We start from the raw sequence: 20,388 nt of genomic DNA, 5'->3' as shown, positions 1-20,388 counted from the left end.
AAACACAAAAAATATAAAATGTATTAAACACTAAACTTGTGCAACAGAACAACATAACTAATAAATAATTAATTTACAAGAAAATTATTAGCACATCATTTCCCCATATTAAGCGTGTTCATTGCTCAACGACATACAGAGCAAAAAAACGTTTTTAATATTTTAGTGATTTCAGTGTTTAATAAATTTTATATTTCTTTGTGTTTTTCTTGTGTTTGATTACTGAATGATGACACACATTAAGTGTCGAAACGTTTAATAGAATAAAGTTTTCTATTTTAACCTTCTTTTAATTTGACGATTGGGCTGCAAAATACTTCAAATATGTATCAACATCGACAAAACTATCAACATTTGTATATATATATATATATATATATATATATATATACATATATACACATATATAAATGTATTTGTATATGCACATTGATATATATTTGGTGTATATTATTATTTTTTATTCCATAAGTACAGACGTAAATGTCGATCCGTGACTTGAAGCGTTTCGCTTCAGATAACATTTTATATTAACATATTTCGTGCCACAAACTATGTAACTATATGTCGATATATATATATATATATATATATATATATATATATATATAAGCTCAAATGGTTCCAAATAGATAGAAAACAATTCTCTGAAAGTTTTAGCTCTTAATATTAACGTTTAGATAGAGCGCAGTTCAATCAAAGTTTTGTATGCAAATAGCATGAAAAAATTTTCAAAAATTTTAAAAATGTTTTTTAGATGTAATTTAGCGAACAAATGAATGAATAAAACTCATTCATTTGTCGCTAAGTTAGGTACACCTAAAACATTTTTTTTAAATTTTCAAAATTTTTTCCATGCTCTTTTCATACAAACTTTGATTGAATTGCGCTCCATCTAAATATTAATATTAAGAGCTAAAACTTTCAGAGAATTGTTTTTTATCTATTTGGAACCATTTGAGCCCCTGGGAGCAAGGAAATTCGAAAATGACCATTTTAAGGACCACCCTAATATATATATATATATATATATATATATATATATATATATATCGCATATAGTGCATTGTTAGCTGGCGACTGATGATACTTGAATCAACTGATAATATTTGAATAAACCAGATGTTTATAGCATTATAGCGAATCATTAATGCTAAATAGTTTAAAATGCGTTAAGTTTTAACCTATTGGTTTGGGCTCTTTATTAACCATATAAATTTAATAAAATTATGTTAGGGTAGAAATCTAATAGTCCATCCCTAAGGCGTACGACTTGTGGATCTTCATTCATATTACTGTTATTTGCAAGTTATAATGATCATTTAAGAGTTAAACTATTATTATATTTTGTTAAATTGATCTGACTGGTTTTTGCTCGTGGTCTCTAGAATCTTCGACATTTTCATAAGGATATTTGTGTCGTATAAAAAGGTTGGGTATAACAATATAATCCAAAATGTTTTATTCGATTTTGAATTTGATTGAATTTGGACTTCTCTATATTTATTACGATTGAGTTTTGTCTCTTAATTTCTTTTCTGACATCAATTTTAATCTTAAAATTATTTTTAATACATCAAATTCTAGAAATATACGATTTGAGGCTATCGTTTTATTTTTCATTTATATTTAAATCCTTATATATTTTTTCCTTATGAATTATCAATTTGCTTTAATACATGTGTGTTGAAGGATAACAATTAATATAACAAAATATTATCAAAACTTCATTCACCTCAATGTTATGCCTTTAACATAATTTACTTTAACATAAAATAGTTTCACTTTCAATTTTAACTCTCATGGTCATAAAATATTTCTACATTCGTTACATACAATCATGTTGTGATATACAAGATGATTCATGTGGCACATGTTGATTTTAGGAGATTTTTAGCGAAATTTATTCTTATTACTCATTTTTTGATATATTAGAATTTATTTTGAAAAACTACTTTTTTTCTTCATACCAATTTTTTTCAATTCATAATTTCCTTCAATTTTTGTTCTGATCACTAATTGTGAAATTTTTGAAATTGTGAAAAATATTTTAATATTAAAAAATAAGTGAAGAGACTTTTTATTATTATACCTAATATTGCCTTTGTAAAATGGAATTTACAGAGTCTCATTGGGTTCTAATTGAAATTTAAATGACCAAAGGTAAATCTTTTGATAGTGAAAAATGATGACTAATTATTTAAAAGATTAAGAAAATTTTAAATATTTGATTGGACAAAATTGTATATATGGGCAAAACGACAGTGGCATTATTTAAAAATTGGTTAGTTTTTGTAACGTTTCTGTGTACTGTACGAAGCGAAACGAAAGCCATAATCGCAATCTTGTCAGATGTTGAGCGTCATTGTCACAGTCTTGTCGCAGTAATCAGTTGTAATTGGGGTTTTATTTAATATTATTCAAAATTATTTCTGTCAATATCGATGAACTTATTTCAGTATTAGTAATTTTGATTAATTTTATTACAATGATAAGGTGTTTGGTGGAATTTTGATAATTTATGCATTTTTGTTTAGTTTCGGATAAAATGAAAAGGTGCTTCTTAGCAATAACTACAGGGTAGTTCATTCGATGCCAAAGATTTTCTTTTAACACTGGTTACCATGTATAATTTGTTCCCTTTGGGCACATTCATGATGCCCCAAAAAGGGCCAAACGATTTATTTGTGAACGGCCTTCTTAAAAAAATTTAATAATATAATTAATATGAAATTTATTAAGAATTATAGTATGTTCTTATCTAAATGTCATTTATTCGGTATTATTTGGCCAATATGGTTTTTGTAATTAGTTGCAGTTTTTTTTAAATAAATATGATTAAAGTCCTTATTTAATCAAAAGACTGATGATTAAGACTGGTTATAATATCATTAAAAACAAATCACTATGGCATTTTGCCCCTACTTCCACTATTTCATTTTCCACTTGGTAGATTCTTGAGTTTACTTGCAGCTGTTCAAAAAAAATAATTAGTGGTGCATGGCATCGTGCCTTAAGGCAAATTATTAATTTTTTCAACAAAAAAAAAACTTTGAAAAAATTAGATTTTTGAGAAATTTTGAATTTTTTGAATTTTTTTTTTATATTTTGATTTTTTTTTTAATTTTGAACATTTTTTTAAGCAATCACGTTGCATAGCTGATTTGGAGTCGAAAATACCTGATAATACGATGTACATATGTCTGATGTTCATATTTGACCGCCAAATGGCATTATTATTTACATTTTTTTTATTTTATCTCCGGAGACGCTGGACCTGCCTCTACAAAAATTTTACTAGCTGTTCATTTCGTAAAAACAAGTAAAATGTTTTTTGAAATATTTGAATCGGACGCTCCGTTATCTCAAAAACTGAAAAACCATTTTTAGCACTTTTTGCCTCGTATCTCCGAAACGGCTAGACCTGCCTTTGCCAAAAACTAATCAGCACGCCTCCTAATCAGTGGGAATGATTTTTTTTTAATTCAAATCGGTTCGCGAAATCGTCGACGAAAATTTGTATCCGCACATAAACACACACGCACACACACACACATCCATCCATTTTTTGTAAGGTATGCCAAATTGTTCAGAAACTTCTGAAACGTACAGATATATAATAAAAATTGTCATTTTCGATTTTTTTTTGCGATTACTATAACTTACCCTACGGGAAGTTAAAAAGTAACTTACTTTTTTAACTAACTTACAAATCTTTACTATACTTATTGCGGTACATACAAAGATTTTTTTTTTATATATTTTTTTAACAGCAATCAGAACCTTACGTCCTATAAGCTGTTGCGCTGAAACTTCTCCTTTCTTCGTATTTTTTTTAGATGGTAACCCAATGGTTAATCCATCCATATTTGATGATTTTTTTGTTATTAGAAAGAATCTAATAGGGCTGACTTTTTATTGGTGCAGCAATGCCGGGCAAGGGCTATTTTCACTTGGAAACATATTGCTATATATATGTCCAAGTGAAAATCGTTGTCAATGTTGCCTGACAACAGGCTGCTCTAAGTGGGTATCGAACCCGGGACCTCTGAAACAAGTCTCGTCGCTCTTAACCGCTTACCTACGGGCGAGCCCTATACATACAAAGATAGCAACAGAAATTGTGATAAAATTGAAAAAACAAATTTGGCGCAATATATTGGAGCTAATTAGTATAAGTATCGCGGCGCTCATGATCCGTTAAGGGTTGATTATAAATGGAGACATGTCTGTGTCTTTACTTGAATTTTTCGTTTATTGTATTATTATTAGATTCAAAATTAATACATGGGGTATCGTCTATGTGTGTTTGCCAAGTACATACATTAATATAAAACTGAAAAAGCGCATGCGCCCCGTTGGTAATATTCGACCCCCTGAGTTTCGCTTAGTTGGTGCAAGGCAGCGTTACGTCGCAGACTATATTATCGAATTAATTCTGTACATGCGCCTATGCGAAATCAATGATCACTTATATTTTATAGTAAAGAAGTTTGTTTTTTTCTAATCGCGTTTTATATAAAAGTGATTTAATAAAATAATAATAATATTTGTGTATGTCGAATATATGTTCATTAGTTGCATTTTATTGTAGTTGCGCAAAAGTGCTTAGTGACACACGCTGTGCTTGATAAGTCTGACTTAGTAATTTAACTTTCCTGACTGCCGTAATAAATTTTAAGATTTTTATATAGCATTTGGTAAAACTTCACATAAAATTCATTTATTTCTTTTCTTCCAATGCTGCTTAATTTGATTTGCTTGCTATGTTGTCTTTTACTACCAAGTGAATTTATGATTCATGCTTGATACACTTAAGTTTATTCGATTTGTGAGTGATTTTAAATCGTTACTAATAATTGTTTTTATATAGTATCTTCAGCACTTTATTTCCTATCTTATTAAAAAATATAGTATCTCCTTGTACACTCAAAGAGAATAATGTACATTGTTTTGTTGTTTGCGGTTAATGAGTTAAAAATAATATATACCGTGCAGTTTTTGCTCGATTATTAATCTGAAGAAATCTGTTGGATAAGTCAGTAGTACTCCGCAAACATGTCGAAAGTCATGATGGACTACAGAGTGTAAGTTGATTTAATATTTATTAAAATTTAAAAATCATGTAATTATACATTGTAATTTTATGATGCTTATGTGTTTATCCTATTTTTGGAAGTTTGAGTAAACCTCTTTTATCTTTTATTATCAACGCGAATTTCAGGGCTTTTAGTGTGTATGATTGTGAGTGAGAAGAGAAAAATTTGAAAAATGCCAGGTTGTTTCTTTCCAAATTTTACACAAAAATTGAATACAAAATATTGTATAGCTAGGAATGTGATGTTGATATTTCTAATAAGAATTTAATAATCGTAAATAACATTATTAAAAAACATGAATTTTTGTAAAAATGTATTTTAAAATAGTATTTTTATGATGTTGCTGTATTTATCCTATTTTTGAAAGTTTGATTAATCTTCTTTTATCAACGCAAATTTCAAGGCTTTTAGTGTGTATGATTGTGAGTGAGAGTAGAAAATTTTGAAAAATGGCGGGTTGTTTTGTTACAAATTTTACACAAAAATTGTATACAAAATATTGTATAGTTAGGAATGTGATGTTGATATTTCTATTAAGAGTTTAATAATCGTAAATAACATTATTAAAAAACATGAATTTTTGTAAAAATGTATTTTAAAATAGTATTTTTGATTTTTCTGTATTTATCCTATTTTTGGAAGTTTGATTAAACTTCTTTTATCAACTCGAATTTTGCTTTTAGTATGTATGATTGTGAGTGAGAATAGAAAAATTTGAAAAATGGCAGGTTGTTTCTTTCCAAATTTTACACAAAAATTGTATACAAAATATTGTATAGCTAGGAATGTGATGTTGATATTTCTAATAAGAATTTAATAATAGGACATAACATTATTAAAAAACGTGAATTTTTGCAAAAATGTATTTTAAAATAGTATTTTTATAATGTTTCTGTATTCATCCAATTGTTTGAATTTTGTTCAAACTTATTTCATCAACGCGAGATTCAGGGTTTTTAGTATGTATGATTGTGAGTGAGAATAGAAAAATTTGAAAAATGCCAGGTTGTTTCGTTCTAAATTTTACACACAAATTGTATACAAAATATTTTGTAGTTAGGAATTTGATGTTGATATTTCTGAGTTTAGTAGTCGGACATAACATTATTAAAAAACATGAATTTCTTTAAAAATGTATTCTAAAATTCATACGTTTCGATTATAGTTATAGAGTTCATTCAGTGGAAAAATTGTTTCTAACTAGTTTTACAGACAACACATATATTACACAGTTACTACTTTGTGAACATTGTTATGTTAGTAAAATTGTGAAATATTGTTATAAGTCTAACAGATTTAATGTTTATATTATATAGTTTAGTGCATTAGAGTAAATTCATAACATGGATTTTAGCACTAGGACAATATTTTTTCAAAGAAATTCTTGTTAACTTCCCGTAGGGTAGGGTAATGGGCCAAAAATTGAAAATGAAATTTTTTGCATATCTTCACGTTTCAGAGGTTTCTGAACATTTTAACATACCTCACAAAAAAAGGATGTGTGTATGTGTGTGTGCGCGTGTGTGCGTATGTGTGGAAACCATTAGTTTTTGACGAAGACAGGTCCAGCGGCTTCGGAGATATGGAATAAAAAGTGCTAAAAATGTCCGTTTTTAAGAGAACGGATCAACAGATTTGTATGATCCTTTTTTATCAAAAAATAATTCGGGTTTTAATTCTAATTCTAGCTAAAGCTTTAAACATTACTTACATTTTAAATAAATAATTTTGACTTTGCAATTCAGTTTATATAAAACTTAGAAATACTAGACAATGTTCTTCATTTTAAATCCGAGTTTTGTATAAAATAAGAATAATGAAAGTTACATTATTTATAATAATCTTCTATTTAATTATTTAGTTAATATATTAATATCAACAGCCATCAGAGCCTAACAAGTCCTATGAGCTTTTCTAGAACGACTTGGTTTTTTTATAGCTGGAAACCCAAATGGTTATCAATTCTCTGTAATGTATGATTTTTATTGGTGCAGAAATGCTGGATAAAGATTATTTTCACTTGGACACCCATTGCTACATATATCTCCAAATATACGCCAATATCACTACTGCTTGACATCCTGCTGTCAATTTAATGCAATTTGTAGAAAATCACGACATCTGACAATAATGACTTTGTTTGTCTCGTATATTCTGATTTTTGTTTACCTTGCTTTGGCTTCAGCTAAATTTATATGATGTCGTACATCATATATATATTGTATATATGTTAATTGAGCTCGGTTCTTTTCTTACCCATCATTAAAGGCACGCGATATTGTTTGACGTATTTCCCAACTATTGATTCAAAACCTAGCAAGGTACGAATAAAAAATTGAGTTTGCTGCGCAATAATAAATGAGACTTGCCATAATTCCGGTATCATGCAGTAGTGATATCCATCTCTATTTTGAAATTAGAAACTTCAACATAAAATTCAAGAAAGTTTAGACATCAAACTTTCTTGAAATATGTTCTAATTAAAATTATTACTGTTATTATTAATATATTGTTAATAATTTGACAAGGGTATCTAATTTTTTGACACTAATACATTTATATTTTACCTTTTAAAATTAACAGAAATATTTATTCCGACCTTATTATTTTGTCTGTCGACATGGTTTCGCTTAGTTTTATTAGAATGTAGTAATTACACTGTATAGCGCTTTCTTAAATGATCAATGATAATGATTGTGTATTAAATGACCTACTTTCTTCAGTAATACTATATGGAAAGAAATTTAAATGATCTTCGGGCAAGTATTTTCTCCGAAGAAAATAACATTTACGTACATTATAAATAAATTTGAACTATTTTATTAACGACTATAAAATAATAAAATTTAAGTCGAAAGATCTCTAGTATTTCTTTTGGATCTCTAGTACATTTCACAAAGTCCTTATGACAAAAAGTGGGTTCGAAACAAGGGCCACTTTTGCATATTTTCAGTGATATTTCGGTTTAATGGTGAGAGGTTTTTTATAATAACCTAATAAACGCGAATAAATTGTTTACTCAAATGCAAGGGTGTGGCCAATTTTGTATTGAGAAACTGTTTCAGAAAGATATATACTTAAGATATTAACTTCTACCACTTTCTGTGGATAAAACTATAAATCATGATATGAAAAAATAATATAATAAAATTTATAAAATAATCAATCAAAATATTATTAGTAATGTTAAACAATTTAGAGAAGCGCAGAACTAATTTATCTAGATAAAGCTATAAAACATCATATGAGACAATAATATAATAAAATTTATAAAGTAATCAATCAAAATATTAAATAGTAATGTTGAACAATTTAGAGAAGCGCAGAACTAATTTATTTAAAATACATAAAATCTACACAAGGACAAAAGAACTTTTGTTCTTTATAGGTATTTTAAGTTTTATCAAAAATAAAATCTCGAACGCCGTACATTCTGATCAATTATTGCAAATATAAAAAGTTGAATGTTCACATTCTAGAGATTTCTGCCTATATTGCAACTGAATATATTCATATTCCAAGTTCTCTTTTATTTTAAATATTTCATCTTTGTTGCTAACTGCGAATAATTTATTTTTAATAAATGATATTAAAAATTTCGGAATGTCGTTTCGAAGTTTTGAATCTTAATATATAATTCAGCCTAAAATTAGTTTTTTTACCCATAGTGTATAATTTTCAATTAAAAAAGTACTATGCTGTACAGCACTGTACACTATTATTATTTGTAATATTTTCTACATCATCATAATCATAATTATTCGATGTTAAAATATTATTTTCTTGAGTTATAACATAAAAAATCGTGACAATATTTATAAAAATGTATCAAAAATATAGTTCATTCATAGATTTTATTAAAGAAAATTTTTTTTTGATACAACATAATTTGTTCTTTTTTTAACTTCACTTAAGAAAATAATATTATGAATACCACTCATAAATCACTGAATATATTATGAATGCAGTTTGAGGTAGTTATTTAATCAAATTTTCAGATTGTTAAAGAACGAAGTTTTGATAAATTCAGATTGACTATCAAAGAGGAAAAGGATCTTAACGATAGATGAACAAAATTTGCTAAGAACAAGACGAGCGAGCAAATCAGATAAACCACGTCTACCTCTGACTGAACTCTGAAGTTGAAATTTGAAGCTGAAAATTATATTTCAGGAATAATATCGCTTGAATTGATATTTCTTCTGCAAAGAACAAAGATATAATTATAAAATATAGATAACAACTAATACAGTGAAACTACGTGAATTTGGGGACTGAATTACCATTATTCAGTAATATAATACCTAATTATTATACTTATAATTAATACTTTAAATTAACTTCTAAATATTGACACATCTATTATAATATTACTTGAAGCTAACGTCGCCTTAATTGAAAAATCTGGACAGGTGTTCTAAAGTTTTTGCAACTAAGTATATCAAAATAAAATTGATATTGATCATTAAGAGTCTTGCAAAAGGAGTAACATTATTCTAGATCTAGATCTAATAAAATTTGTTCACGAATATCAAAAGGAAATATATTCTTTTGTAAGTTTTTAACATCCGAATGCTATCTGTAGCAAATGATAATCTGGGTGGCGGAGACCGTAAACAGATAAAAAAGTCTTCGGCTACGAGTGAAGTAGCGACTTCTTCTGTGAATTCGAACGAAGTCAAAACGTCGGACGAAGGGAATCCCTCTTTTTCGAGGGAGGTGGATAAGACATTAATTCCACCTTCCACAAGCAGTTCCGACGACTCCGTCACAAACGAATCATCTGATGATACCGAAACAAAGGACTCTAGCTTGGACGACATTTTAGCAAACAGAGAAAGGCCTAATAAAACTAAAATTAGAATAACAAAAGCTTCCAAAGAAAAACGAGAACATCTGACAGGTGAACTGGTCAAATCACTTGCTGACAAACATAGCAAAGTGTTATCACACAACAATATTCTAAAAATACAATATATGACTAATGATCAGTCTAGTAAACTTAATAACTCGTCTGAAAGTTCTGAAGACTATCAACCCTTTCCAAAAAATCTAGTTCAAATCGAAGCCAATACTCAAGAAGTCGAAGTCGTGGAAGTAAATACCGTAGAAGCCAATACATCAGAAGTCAACAACAAAGGACTAACTGCTATAAAAGTTAGGAAAACAGAGATAAAAAATACGGCTTCCAAATAGATATAGAAGAGAAAAACGCGGAAACTAGTGCTGGCACAGAAAAGGTACAAGAAGCGAAAGCAGTGATATTGCAAACCCACTCCAATGGGCTTGAGGAGGATAAGGTTGTAAGATCGTTGAAATCACACGAATTACCTTCTATCCAGCCTATTCCGATATTGGATGTAAGTGAAGTTGGCGGCGAGTTTACAGATGTACCTGATGATTCAGCTTTATTAAGGATGAGAAAAATTTTGCCTTATTTTGTTCGTGGCCGAGTTGTTGCCGGCTTTGGAAGAGGATCTAGAGAGCTTGGTATACCTACAGCCAACTTTTCGAAAGAAGTCGTCGATGATATCCATGACGATCTATGCCCAGGAGTGTACTACGGATGGGCGAAAGTAGATCCTTGGCCCGTGATGAAGATGGTTATGAATTTAGGCTGGAATCCGTATACGAAAATAGAATAAAATCATTGGAAGTTCATATCTTATATGACTTTCCGTGCGATTTTTATGGTTCTCATATGAGGATTTGCATATTGGGGTATATAAGACCCGAAGCCAAGTTTAATTCGATGGAACATTTAATCAAGTCCATCCAGCGGGATACGGAATTAGCTAAGAGTCTTTTGGATAATCCCGATTGCATGATGTATCGTTTTCACGAATATTTTGGATGCGTTTGCGAAGAACCTTCTAATGGCTGACAGTACTATTACAGACAATTTTTATGAATAAATTAGTGTACTTAGGACAAGTACTTACAATTAAAGTACTTATACGTTTTACCAGGAGCAGTGTAAATCATACAACTGAAGAACCAATAATTTTGCCAAGTTATATTTCGGTATTCAATTGTATCAATGCATTTGTTTTAAGATGATCTGTGCTATTTATTTATGTATTATTTTTACTAAGTTACTTGTTTTAATAAATACTCAAAAGCCCTCTTACCTCTATACCGTAAATTATAGTTTACATTTTTTTATTTTGAGTTAAAAGTTTAAGCATGACATTGTAAACTAAGCACAATTACGCACAATTCGCAGATATTAGTATGGATCATATTTTATTTTACATTACTGACTTTTATTTTATTTTATATTATCTTTATACTTAACCTCATTAATTATGATGATATATCGAATTTATTTATTAATAGATAATATATTGCTAATAATATATGATGATACACTTAATTTATTTGAATTCTATATAAAAATAAGTAGTACATTACTAACATTTTACAGGGTTTTCTTTGTTAAGAATCTAATGGATGGTAATCATTGTTACAATAAAGATATTTATACGTGTTGAAAAGAATGTTTGTTATTATAAAACAATTTCAGGATAAACTATATCATTTTATCTTTATTTTTTTTCTTCTTGAATAGTTTATTTAAGTGAATTAAAAAAAGATAGAACATCATGTGGTATATGTTTGATATATTGGCATAAAATGGTCTTTTGCGTTATTTTGAAGTTTGCTCAATTCATTTTTTTTCCTTTTTATGGAATCTGCTTGCATTTAATATGCGTTCTTGAATCTAAAATAAATTTTCTTCGATTTAAAAAAAATTATATACATCACATGAATTTAATTTAACAACTTTTGCTTCTTTTTAATGTGAGTGAATGCCAGATTATTTTTAAAATTTTATTATCATGATATTCCAATACGATAATGAATATTTGCCGTAAATATTTTTATGACTAAATATTTGCATCACTTTGCATGTCAATGTACAATTTATGTCAAAATTTGCATTTGGTTCTTATCATGCGTTCATTTCTGATAAGAATAATTTGTTGGAACTGGATTTACAGACCAAGGCTATGGTTAACAAACCTGATGCCTTCGATTTATAAATGCTTGATCATGCTTTAGAGACATAATTTGTTTGAGATACAACTTGATAATATAATTGCACTGCATTGCGAAAATGTATGATCTATGCAGTTTCTGGATTTTTTTTAGCCCTTCTTCAAAACTTCATATTTCTAATAAGGCTATTGCCATGATAAATTTTGTTAATTGTAGTTCAGAATTACGAAATCAGAACATGATTTATTAGCAAAACATAAAATTAATACTTAGTACTTCGTACACTTATTATGAAATCAGAACATGATTTATTATTTTGCTATAGCAAAACATAAAATTAATACTTAACACTTAGTACCCTTATTAATCCAATTAGAAATAAGTTTACTTTTCAAATACAACATTTTAAAAGCTTATTCTTAATAAAAGTATATTTATTTTATTCTAATCGCAACCAGTTTCTGATATTTAAAAATGAATATTGAAATAGAATATTTGAGAGCAAACTATTCATTGTTCATAGTGTTAATAACAAGGATGTTCTGCAGAATCATATACTCTCAAATAGACTCCAAAAATTCATCTAGAATATCTTGAATATATTGAAATTCCATCTCAATTATGCATTTTGTACATATGAAATTTTTTGACCAACATTTAACATTATAAAGCAAGATTTTGACATTTTGGATTATTTTTTTTCAATGTTGAATTAACAAAATTATTGATGATAAAAATAAACCATTATTCGTTATTATTATTATTATTATTTTTATTATTATTATTATTATTATTATTATTATTACCTTACCATTTCTATTATTGTTATTTTGTTATATTTTATTATTTTTCTAGTATTATTTTATCCTTCACAAATTTTATTTATATTATTTATTCATTTTATTTTTATTATTTTTTGCTTATATTTTACATCAAATCATATTACGGATATTATTTTCATGTAAATTTTATCCTTTACACTTTTATTTATTTAAATTTATATTATTATTTATCATTATTACTTGATGTTAATAATTTAGCAGTTGTAATAATTATTGAAAATAAAAAAAAAAAAAAATCGTTGTAGTGTGGGGATCAAGCAGGCTAGTCATGATTGTAAAAAAACAATTGGACTTGTCATTTATATTTTTCATATCAGTAATAGTTCATACTTTATTATACATTACTACCACCTACAGTAGTAATAATATTTGTGTTTTATTTATTTAAATTTAATCAATTTAAATTCTGAATTAATTTAATTCTTTTTAAAATTGCATAATCAATGACCATAGTCTACATCCTGCTCGACTATTTTATGGTTATAAAGTAACTCTATAGAAAAACTTACCAAAACCATCTTTATCATTTTTATTTATGTTTAGTTGTTCTAATATTACATATTTAATAAAGATCCTAAATAAATATCCTGATAACTAAAATAGAAATATGTGGGTATAAAGAGCATATTTATTTGTTCTTTATCAACAATTAGCTTATCTATGGAGTATAGAGTAAAAGTAGCATTTTAATAGAATAGGACTTGATAATGACTTATTGATATTTTTCAATTAATTTTTTTCGAAATGAAATATGTAGATTGAAGATATGGAAAGGTCCACGGATTGCACCTATTTTTAACTTACTCAAGGAGAAGTTTATGTTTTATCAAAAAAAATGGATTTTATGTTTTTCTCGACGTTTCAAGCCATTCTGAATCGAATGAGACCAAATTTGGCAAAGTTGTGTGTGTGTGAATGTGTACAGACTTTTGCCTAAATCGACATTTTCTCAAAAACGACCGATTGCAAAAATTAAAAGCCATTCGATGTATCTTGATAAGGACTATCGTTTGCTAGTTTTGCGCTACGATAGGCCAAGTCGTTTCTTTGTAAATGTAATAATATTTGTTTTAAAACTTAACCGTATACAAGTAAATTTGTAAGTTATATTCATTACTATTTTAATAAAAATCTTGAAAATCCTTGTATCACGAACGTATAGTATAACGTATAAATGCTATATAGCCGGCAGTGAGTTTCCGTTATTGATCCCGGTCGTGTTCGAAGAAAGAGGGGCGACGGGGAGGTCAGAGTGGGTGTTCAGCGGGCGGCGACACCCATTCGTAGCGCCTCTATATTCGAAGACCCATTCCAGCTTTTCTGAAGGTCACATTCTGAAAACAAAGTAATGGAAAAATAATAAAATCGAGTAGAGAAATAATATATAATATATAAAGAAATATAATGTTATAAAGCCGATTGGCGTATAAATAATAATAAATAAATGTCAAATTGTAAAATGACGAAAATTTGTATAAGTACCACGGCATTTTTTTAAAAATTATTTAATAACATAATAAAGAAATAATTATGTGCCGACAATCAGCAGAAAAATTAAAAAAAAACACACTTTTATTTACATCCGTACATTTTTTTATCCAATCATAACAATTCTTTATAATATCTTTATCTAATTTATTATTTTTCTAGTATTATTTTATTATTCTGAAAATTTATTTATATTATTATTAATCTTATTTTATATTATTTGCTTATATTTTACATTAAATCAATATACGATATATTTTCATGTAATTTTATCCTTTGCTCTTTTATTTATTTAAATTTATATTATATTTATCAATATTACTTGATGTTAATAATTAGCAGTTGTAATAATTATTATTGAAATTAAAAAAAAAAATTAATTTGTTTTTTTTTTCGGTCTCTTGATCTCTTTCTAGAGCCCCATTGAATAGTTTCATAGTACTTCATATAGTGTTCGTCCGATTTTATTTGTTCTTGTTTGTTAGATGAAAATTTTCGTTAATTTAAATATATAATGAATTGCCAAACGATATTAAGATGACCAATGATGACGACAAATTTAAAAGAAAAATAAAGAAATATTATAAGGAAATTGAAGATTGAATAGATATTTTAATTATAGTAAATATTATATTGTAGTATAATGAAATAGACAAATTATATGTATATATAAATAAGAAAATTGTTTCATAATCTCTCATACCAGATACCCCTGTCTGACTGAGATATGAAAATAATATATAAATAAATAAATGAATATAAAAAAAATTATGAACAACATATAGTAAATAAAACATTGAACATGCTTAATCACATCATTTCGCGACTCCAAAGTGTGCAAAAATGAAAGTTTTGAAAGTGTATATGATGTATATCATTATATACACTTTTTTTTTAATTTCAATAATTATTACAACTGTTAAATATTAACATCTAGTAATATTGATAAATAATAACATAAATTTAAATAAATAAAAGTGCAAAGTATAACATTTACATGAAAATAATATCGTAATATGATTTGATATAAATAGAAGCAAATAATAATAAAATAAAATTATTAATAATATAAATAAAATTTCTGAATAATAAAATAATAACAATAATAGAAATAGTAAGATAATAATAGAATAATAATAATAATAATAATTGTTAGCGTTTACAAATTTATGAGATCATTGGGAATTTTTCGTTTAAGCCTTGTTGGGCTAATATACACTTAACATTATATAATTACTTTTGGCATGAGAAACATTCTTCGGCTTAATATTTTTAGTTATTTTCAATAATTTGAAATAATTGTGAGCATCAAATAGGCTCTTTGCAATTTAATATTAATATGTGGGAAATTATTAATCAAGTATGATCGCATATAATAATCTACTATATATCGTTATCATATTTACCTTTGCACTTGACACAATTGAATATATCTCTGCATTATACTTCATTTTTTTGAAGTTAAAATCAATCTATATTAAAAGTGCACTAATACTAAAATATATTTCACTGTTTTGTTCGAACTGACAATATCGATTGCAATTGTTTCATTGCTGTCGGAATTGCACATGAGTATGGTGGATATAAATCTAGAGTTTGATAATAAGGAATATAATATATTCATGGAGTTAGGAGTTATTAATGAATGAATATGGATTTCTATTATAAAATATTCTATTAATTTGTACAAAGTTGTTAATGTAACGTATTATTTTCAAATCGCAGATTATAAAAAAAATCTCAAAATGATTTTCTTGATTAACAAATTGTAAATAACTTGTCAGAAATCTCTGCTAAATGTAATTAGATATACAGATGGCAGAATGAAATTAAAATTAAAAAAAAAACTATTCTCTATTTAAATTACATCTGATGTGAACTCATATATAGGACCTTATATATCGGAAATATTAAAATATGGAATAAGTATTGTTAATGCTAAATTTTGGTATAATTCAATATAAATATTTTTCTGATTTATTACTATACTGCAGCTTTCATAAAATTTACACATATTTATTGCACTTCTCAGTTTCTTTTTAGTGTTTGATATACATAAAGTTTTTCGATATTTTGCCGACATTGCAAATATGTATTTTATATATTTATATGTATTTTATATATGTATTTATATAAATAATATATTTTTGTGATTTTTATATATCGCATTTGCGTAAATATAAAGTCTAGTACAAAATTATATTGACTGTCTCGTAAGTTTTAGCTAGAAACCTGCAATGCGGAGTTTCTTGGCGCCACGTGGTTTTATATGCTTCATGTGCAGTCCATTTATTTGTGCACACACAACAATGTATGTGATACATTTTACAAATAAAAAATACTAACTGCAAATACTAATTATAATAAATCAATCAAATTCAATTCGAATAATGTGATTGTTTTAATATTCAATCATGAACATATGTATATATGTACATTGTACTTGAATCGCTTATTTTTAAAAACAATCATGTTTTGTGTTTTATCTTCTGAATCGTTTTATATTTTATTTGAAAAATTGACCTAGCACATTAAGCTTTTTTAATCACTGTGTTTATATGGCACGTGAATATATCTGTAGCGGGTTGCCAACACGCATAGCGGCTTGTCAACACGCGTCACATGTTACTGTACAGATTGGCCCATATGTGACCACGGAGAAAAACAAAAGGAAATTCAAGTGTCAGATCGGACATGGCTTTTGTTTCTCTCCTAGTCGAATTTGCCAAAAATGTATAATTCTTGAAACTTTCTTTTCGATTATAAATAAGAAAATACCAATCACATTTTATTAACGATAAATATGACAACCATAGTGTCGTGGATATTAATCATACATAAAATAAACAAATATAAATAATATTTTATGGAATTTGTTATTACTACAATTTGGATAATATTGGTATTAATATGGAGGACTACTACACCTCCATATATCTACTAAGTTAATTTGTTCAATTTAATATATTTACGAATCTTATGAGCTATTGTACTGGATTCTTAAATGTGGTTTTATAGATGGTAACCCAAACGGTTGTCCCCTTTTGAATTTGAATTTTTATTATCTCTTTTTCTGTAATACTGATGAATTTCGTTTTAAAATTATTGATTACGGTCATATAATCTTCAACTATTGAATATTTAATATCACATAATATAAAAAACCTAATATATAAAGATGTGTTTTGCAGATTCTTTTTGCTTGCTTCTTTTTAATCTTGTATAATTAACTAATTTTTGCTTTATTAGTTAGTTAGCATTATTTTTTGCTGCGTTAAATGAATTTGTTTTAATTAAAATAGTATCTATTAATTTGTCTAGTTTTTAATGTACCATTTTTTATTACAAGCACATTATTTATTTTATTATTATTTTCGTACATCCGTGTTATTAAAATTGCATTCGTCTTGTTGAATGCCATCATGGCAGAAATCAAGGTTAGAGCTTGGCTTAATAACATGAAATTTTATTTTGTCATCTTTAGAATTAGATAATGACATAGTGGGAAGAATCATTTTGCTAATGATGAGAAATAGTTTTTATTTATTTTCAGCGTGTGCATGTAAGCTGAGGTTGAGGTTACATGTTAGGTCTCAAATAAAATGATTGTATATAGAAGCAATTAAGTAGTCTGTTTGGATTTAATACTCTGCATCACTCGAATATTTTGAATGGTATAATGGCTTATCTAATCGATGTTGTGTATGGGAAATGCATGGTATATTGAGAATAAATTGAAACTATCCAATACAGTAATGATAAATTGTTGCAATCTGTCTGGTTTAAAAGAAAAAATAAGTACATACTTTAGATAAATAATAATCTGCTGCTATTATGGATTGCAATCATTGTCATTCACGATTGAAGTATAATTGAAGATTCGCCGACAAATGAATGCTATATAGGATCGAATGTAACAGTACAGCTTACTACATTGTTCCAAATAGGTAACAGTTATAAAATTGTTGCCAAAATACTAATTGTATCAACACTTGCGTTCGCAGAATTCAAATATACTTCGTTAGTTATTAACTAAAGTATTGTCCTCTATATAAAGGGCCACAAAGGATGTGGTTTGTTTTAATCTCGAGTTTTTTTATAGCGTGGTGGTTTGACTGTATGCACTTGGTGAACTTATTTTTAGTATAAAATATTTGCACTTTATATATTTATTTCACATATATTATAATTAATATTTTATTTATAGTCATAAAGCGTATATATACGAAATTTATAAATACTGCACCTTCTTTGAATTTATTAATTTATAAAATTTCTACATGAATCAATAATTATCCATTCAACGGAGTCGTTTAATCTGCTCTGTTTTCCGCCCTACTAATTTTGAATAGTCGCGGTCGAATGCTCATTACACTATTGATCACATTCAGTATGTGGTCAGAATACACAAACATCCAGTGAATAACCAGATTATTATTAGTTTTTTTTAAATAAGATTGTTTGGCCAGCAGTTTTGCGTTTAAGACAAGTTTTTGCAGTTGTATATGAGATTACAATATTGCATCATTAAGACTAAATGATTAGGAATTCCAAACAACGTCCAGGAAATCCGCCATTTTATCATAATAGATTAGGTTGGCAACTAAGTAAGTGCGGTTTTCATCTTAGCCCTAGATGGTTTCAATTGAATTTTTAGGTTTGCTGACTTAGCCCGACAATATATTTTGTTCATGGCTAGTAGACAGTTTAGGGGGTGAGGGTTTTTGGGGGAGGGGGTGTTTAACAAAAAATCACGAAAAATCACTTGGGGGAGGGAGGAGTCTCGTAAGATATTACGTGTATTTATTTTTTACCTAAATTTAAAAAAAAAACAAATTTCACGTTTTTTTTTCGTAAATTCGAAAAATTTATTCGAAAAATTTTACGTAACTAAAAATACACGTAATGCTTTTTGGGGGAGGGGAGGTAATTTTAAATATCACGACGTATCACCAAGGTGGAGCGTGGGTCCAAAAATCCCTAGAAAATCTATCACGTGATTAATAGACGCCCCCTTAGATGTCAATTAGTAAAAAGAGTTGTTTGATCGATTGCGTAGGTTTCGTTTGGCGTTCGTTGAAAGATGAGAAATCAAACCATAAGCTCATAAAAAGTACTTGCTTGCACTTAGTTGCCAACTTAATACTATAATGTGTTATCAAATATTTAAGTTTAACTAGGATAGGTACACCAGAAATTAAAATTGAGTATCTACAATTTCCTCTTATAAAGCATCCGTATTTATAATTTTACAATTGCGTAAATTACATCGCTTCTTTGTAATAACTAGGCATTATGCTTTCTATTATTCATCTTGATGACAAAAATGATAGCATATGATCCTTTCGGGTTTAACACTAGAATGACGGAGCAAGTCATTTGACTCATTTGCATTTTTATGTGATAAACATAACAATTTCAAATCATTTTTTTAAAAATATTTTTTTACGTTTTTCAGAGTACAATGAATGAATAGTATACAAAAATTAATTTCTATTCCTCCCTAATCTCTTACCGAAATTGACTCTCAATCAGGCAAAATAGGTATACAACCAACCCACGTCATTCTAGTTTTAAGATACCTGGAGCAATTTATTGCTGTGTTATTCATATCGTAAAAATCGAAAAGTCAAGTTTACTATTATACTGTAGTTTGTAAAATAACATTTATTTCTTGAGCAAAATATCTTCCCACTGTTTCTCTAATAATTAGTATAGGTCAGTTTGAAATGAGCAATCTTCCGGCTGAAAAGGAAACGATAATTAAATGCCGAGCTATAATCAAAGTCAAGTGGAGTTATACAATTGTGATAGTCAAATGTTAATCATTTATTTTATCCAAGGATGATTTGTTTATTTATAATCATTGCATATTGCAAAATTTATTGTTATTTCTTGCTAATACGTCGACAATCTGTAACAGAATCCGTGACAGAATTCGTACTTTTATTGAACTA

The 20,388-nt window shown here is 27.5% G+C and overlaps 2 protein-coding genes and 1 pseudogene across 2 annotated transcripts in view; all 3 read left to right on the top strand.

The window, feature by feature from the left end:
- Positions 1 to 20,388, top strand: part of LOC113384428 (kinesin light chain-like) — a 76,143-nt gene that overhangs the window by 2,020 nt on the left and 53,735 nt on the right. The window lies entirely within an intron of this gene.
- Positions 10,393 to 11,108, top strand: LOC113384432 (putative riboflavin kinase). Its single transcript, XM_026622148.1, is given in 2 exon segments — positions 10,393 to 10,739; positions 10,742 to 11,108. Coding segments are annotated over 2 exon segments (465 nt in total). The 5' UTR covers positions 10,393 to 10,516; the 3' UTR covers positions 10,984 to 11,108.
- Positions 18,969 to 20,388, top strand: part of LOC113386173 — a 3,942-nt pseudogene continuing 2,522 nt past the window's right edge.

This window comes from Ctenocephalides felis, unplaced genomic scaffold (genome assembly GCF_003426905.1).
Source record: "Ctenocephalides felis isolate EL2017-DRISC unplaced genomic scaffold, ASM342690v1 CF-g0.4_SCAFFOLD_03571, whole genome shotgun sequence".
NCBI lineage: Eukaryota > Metazoa > Arthropoda > Insecta > Siphonaptera > Pulicidae > Ctenocephalides > Ctenocephalides felis.
The sequence above is the reverse complement of the archived record's forward strand: the minus strand, read 5'-3'. Positions and strand labels throughout refer to the sequence as shown.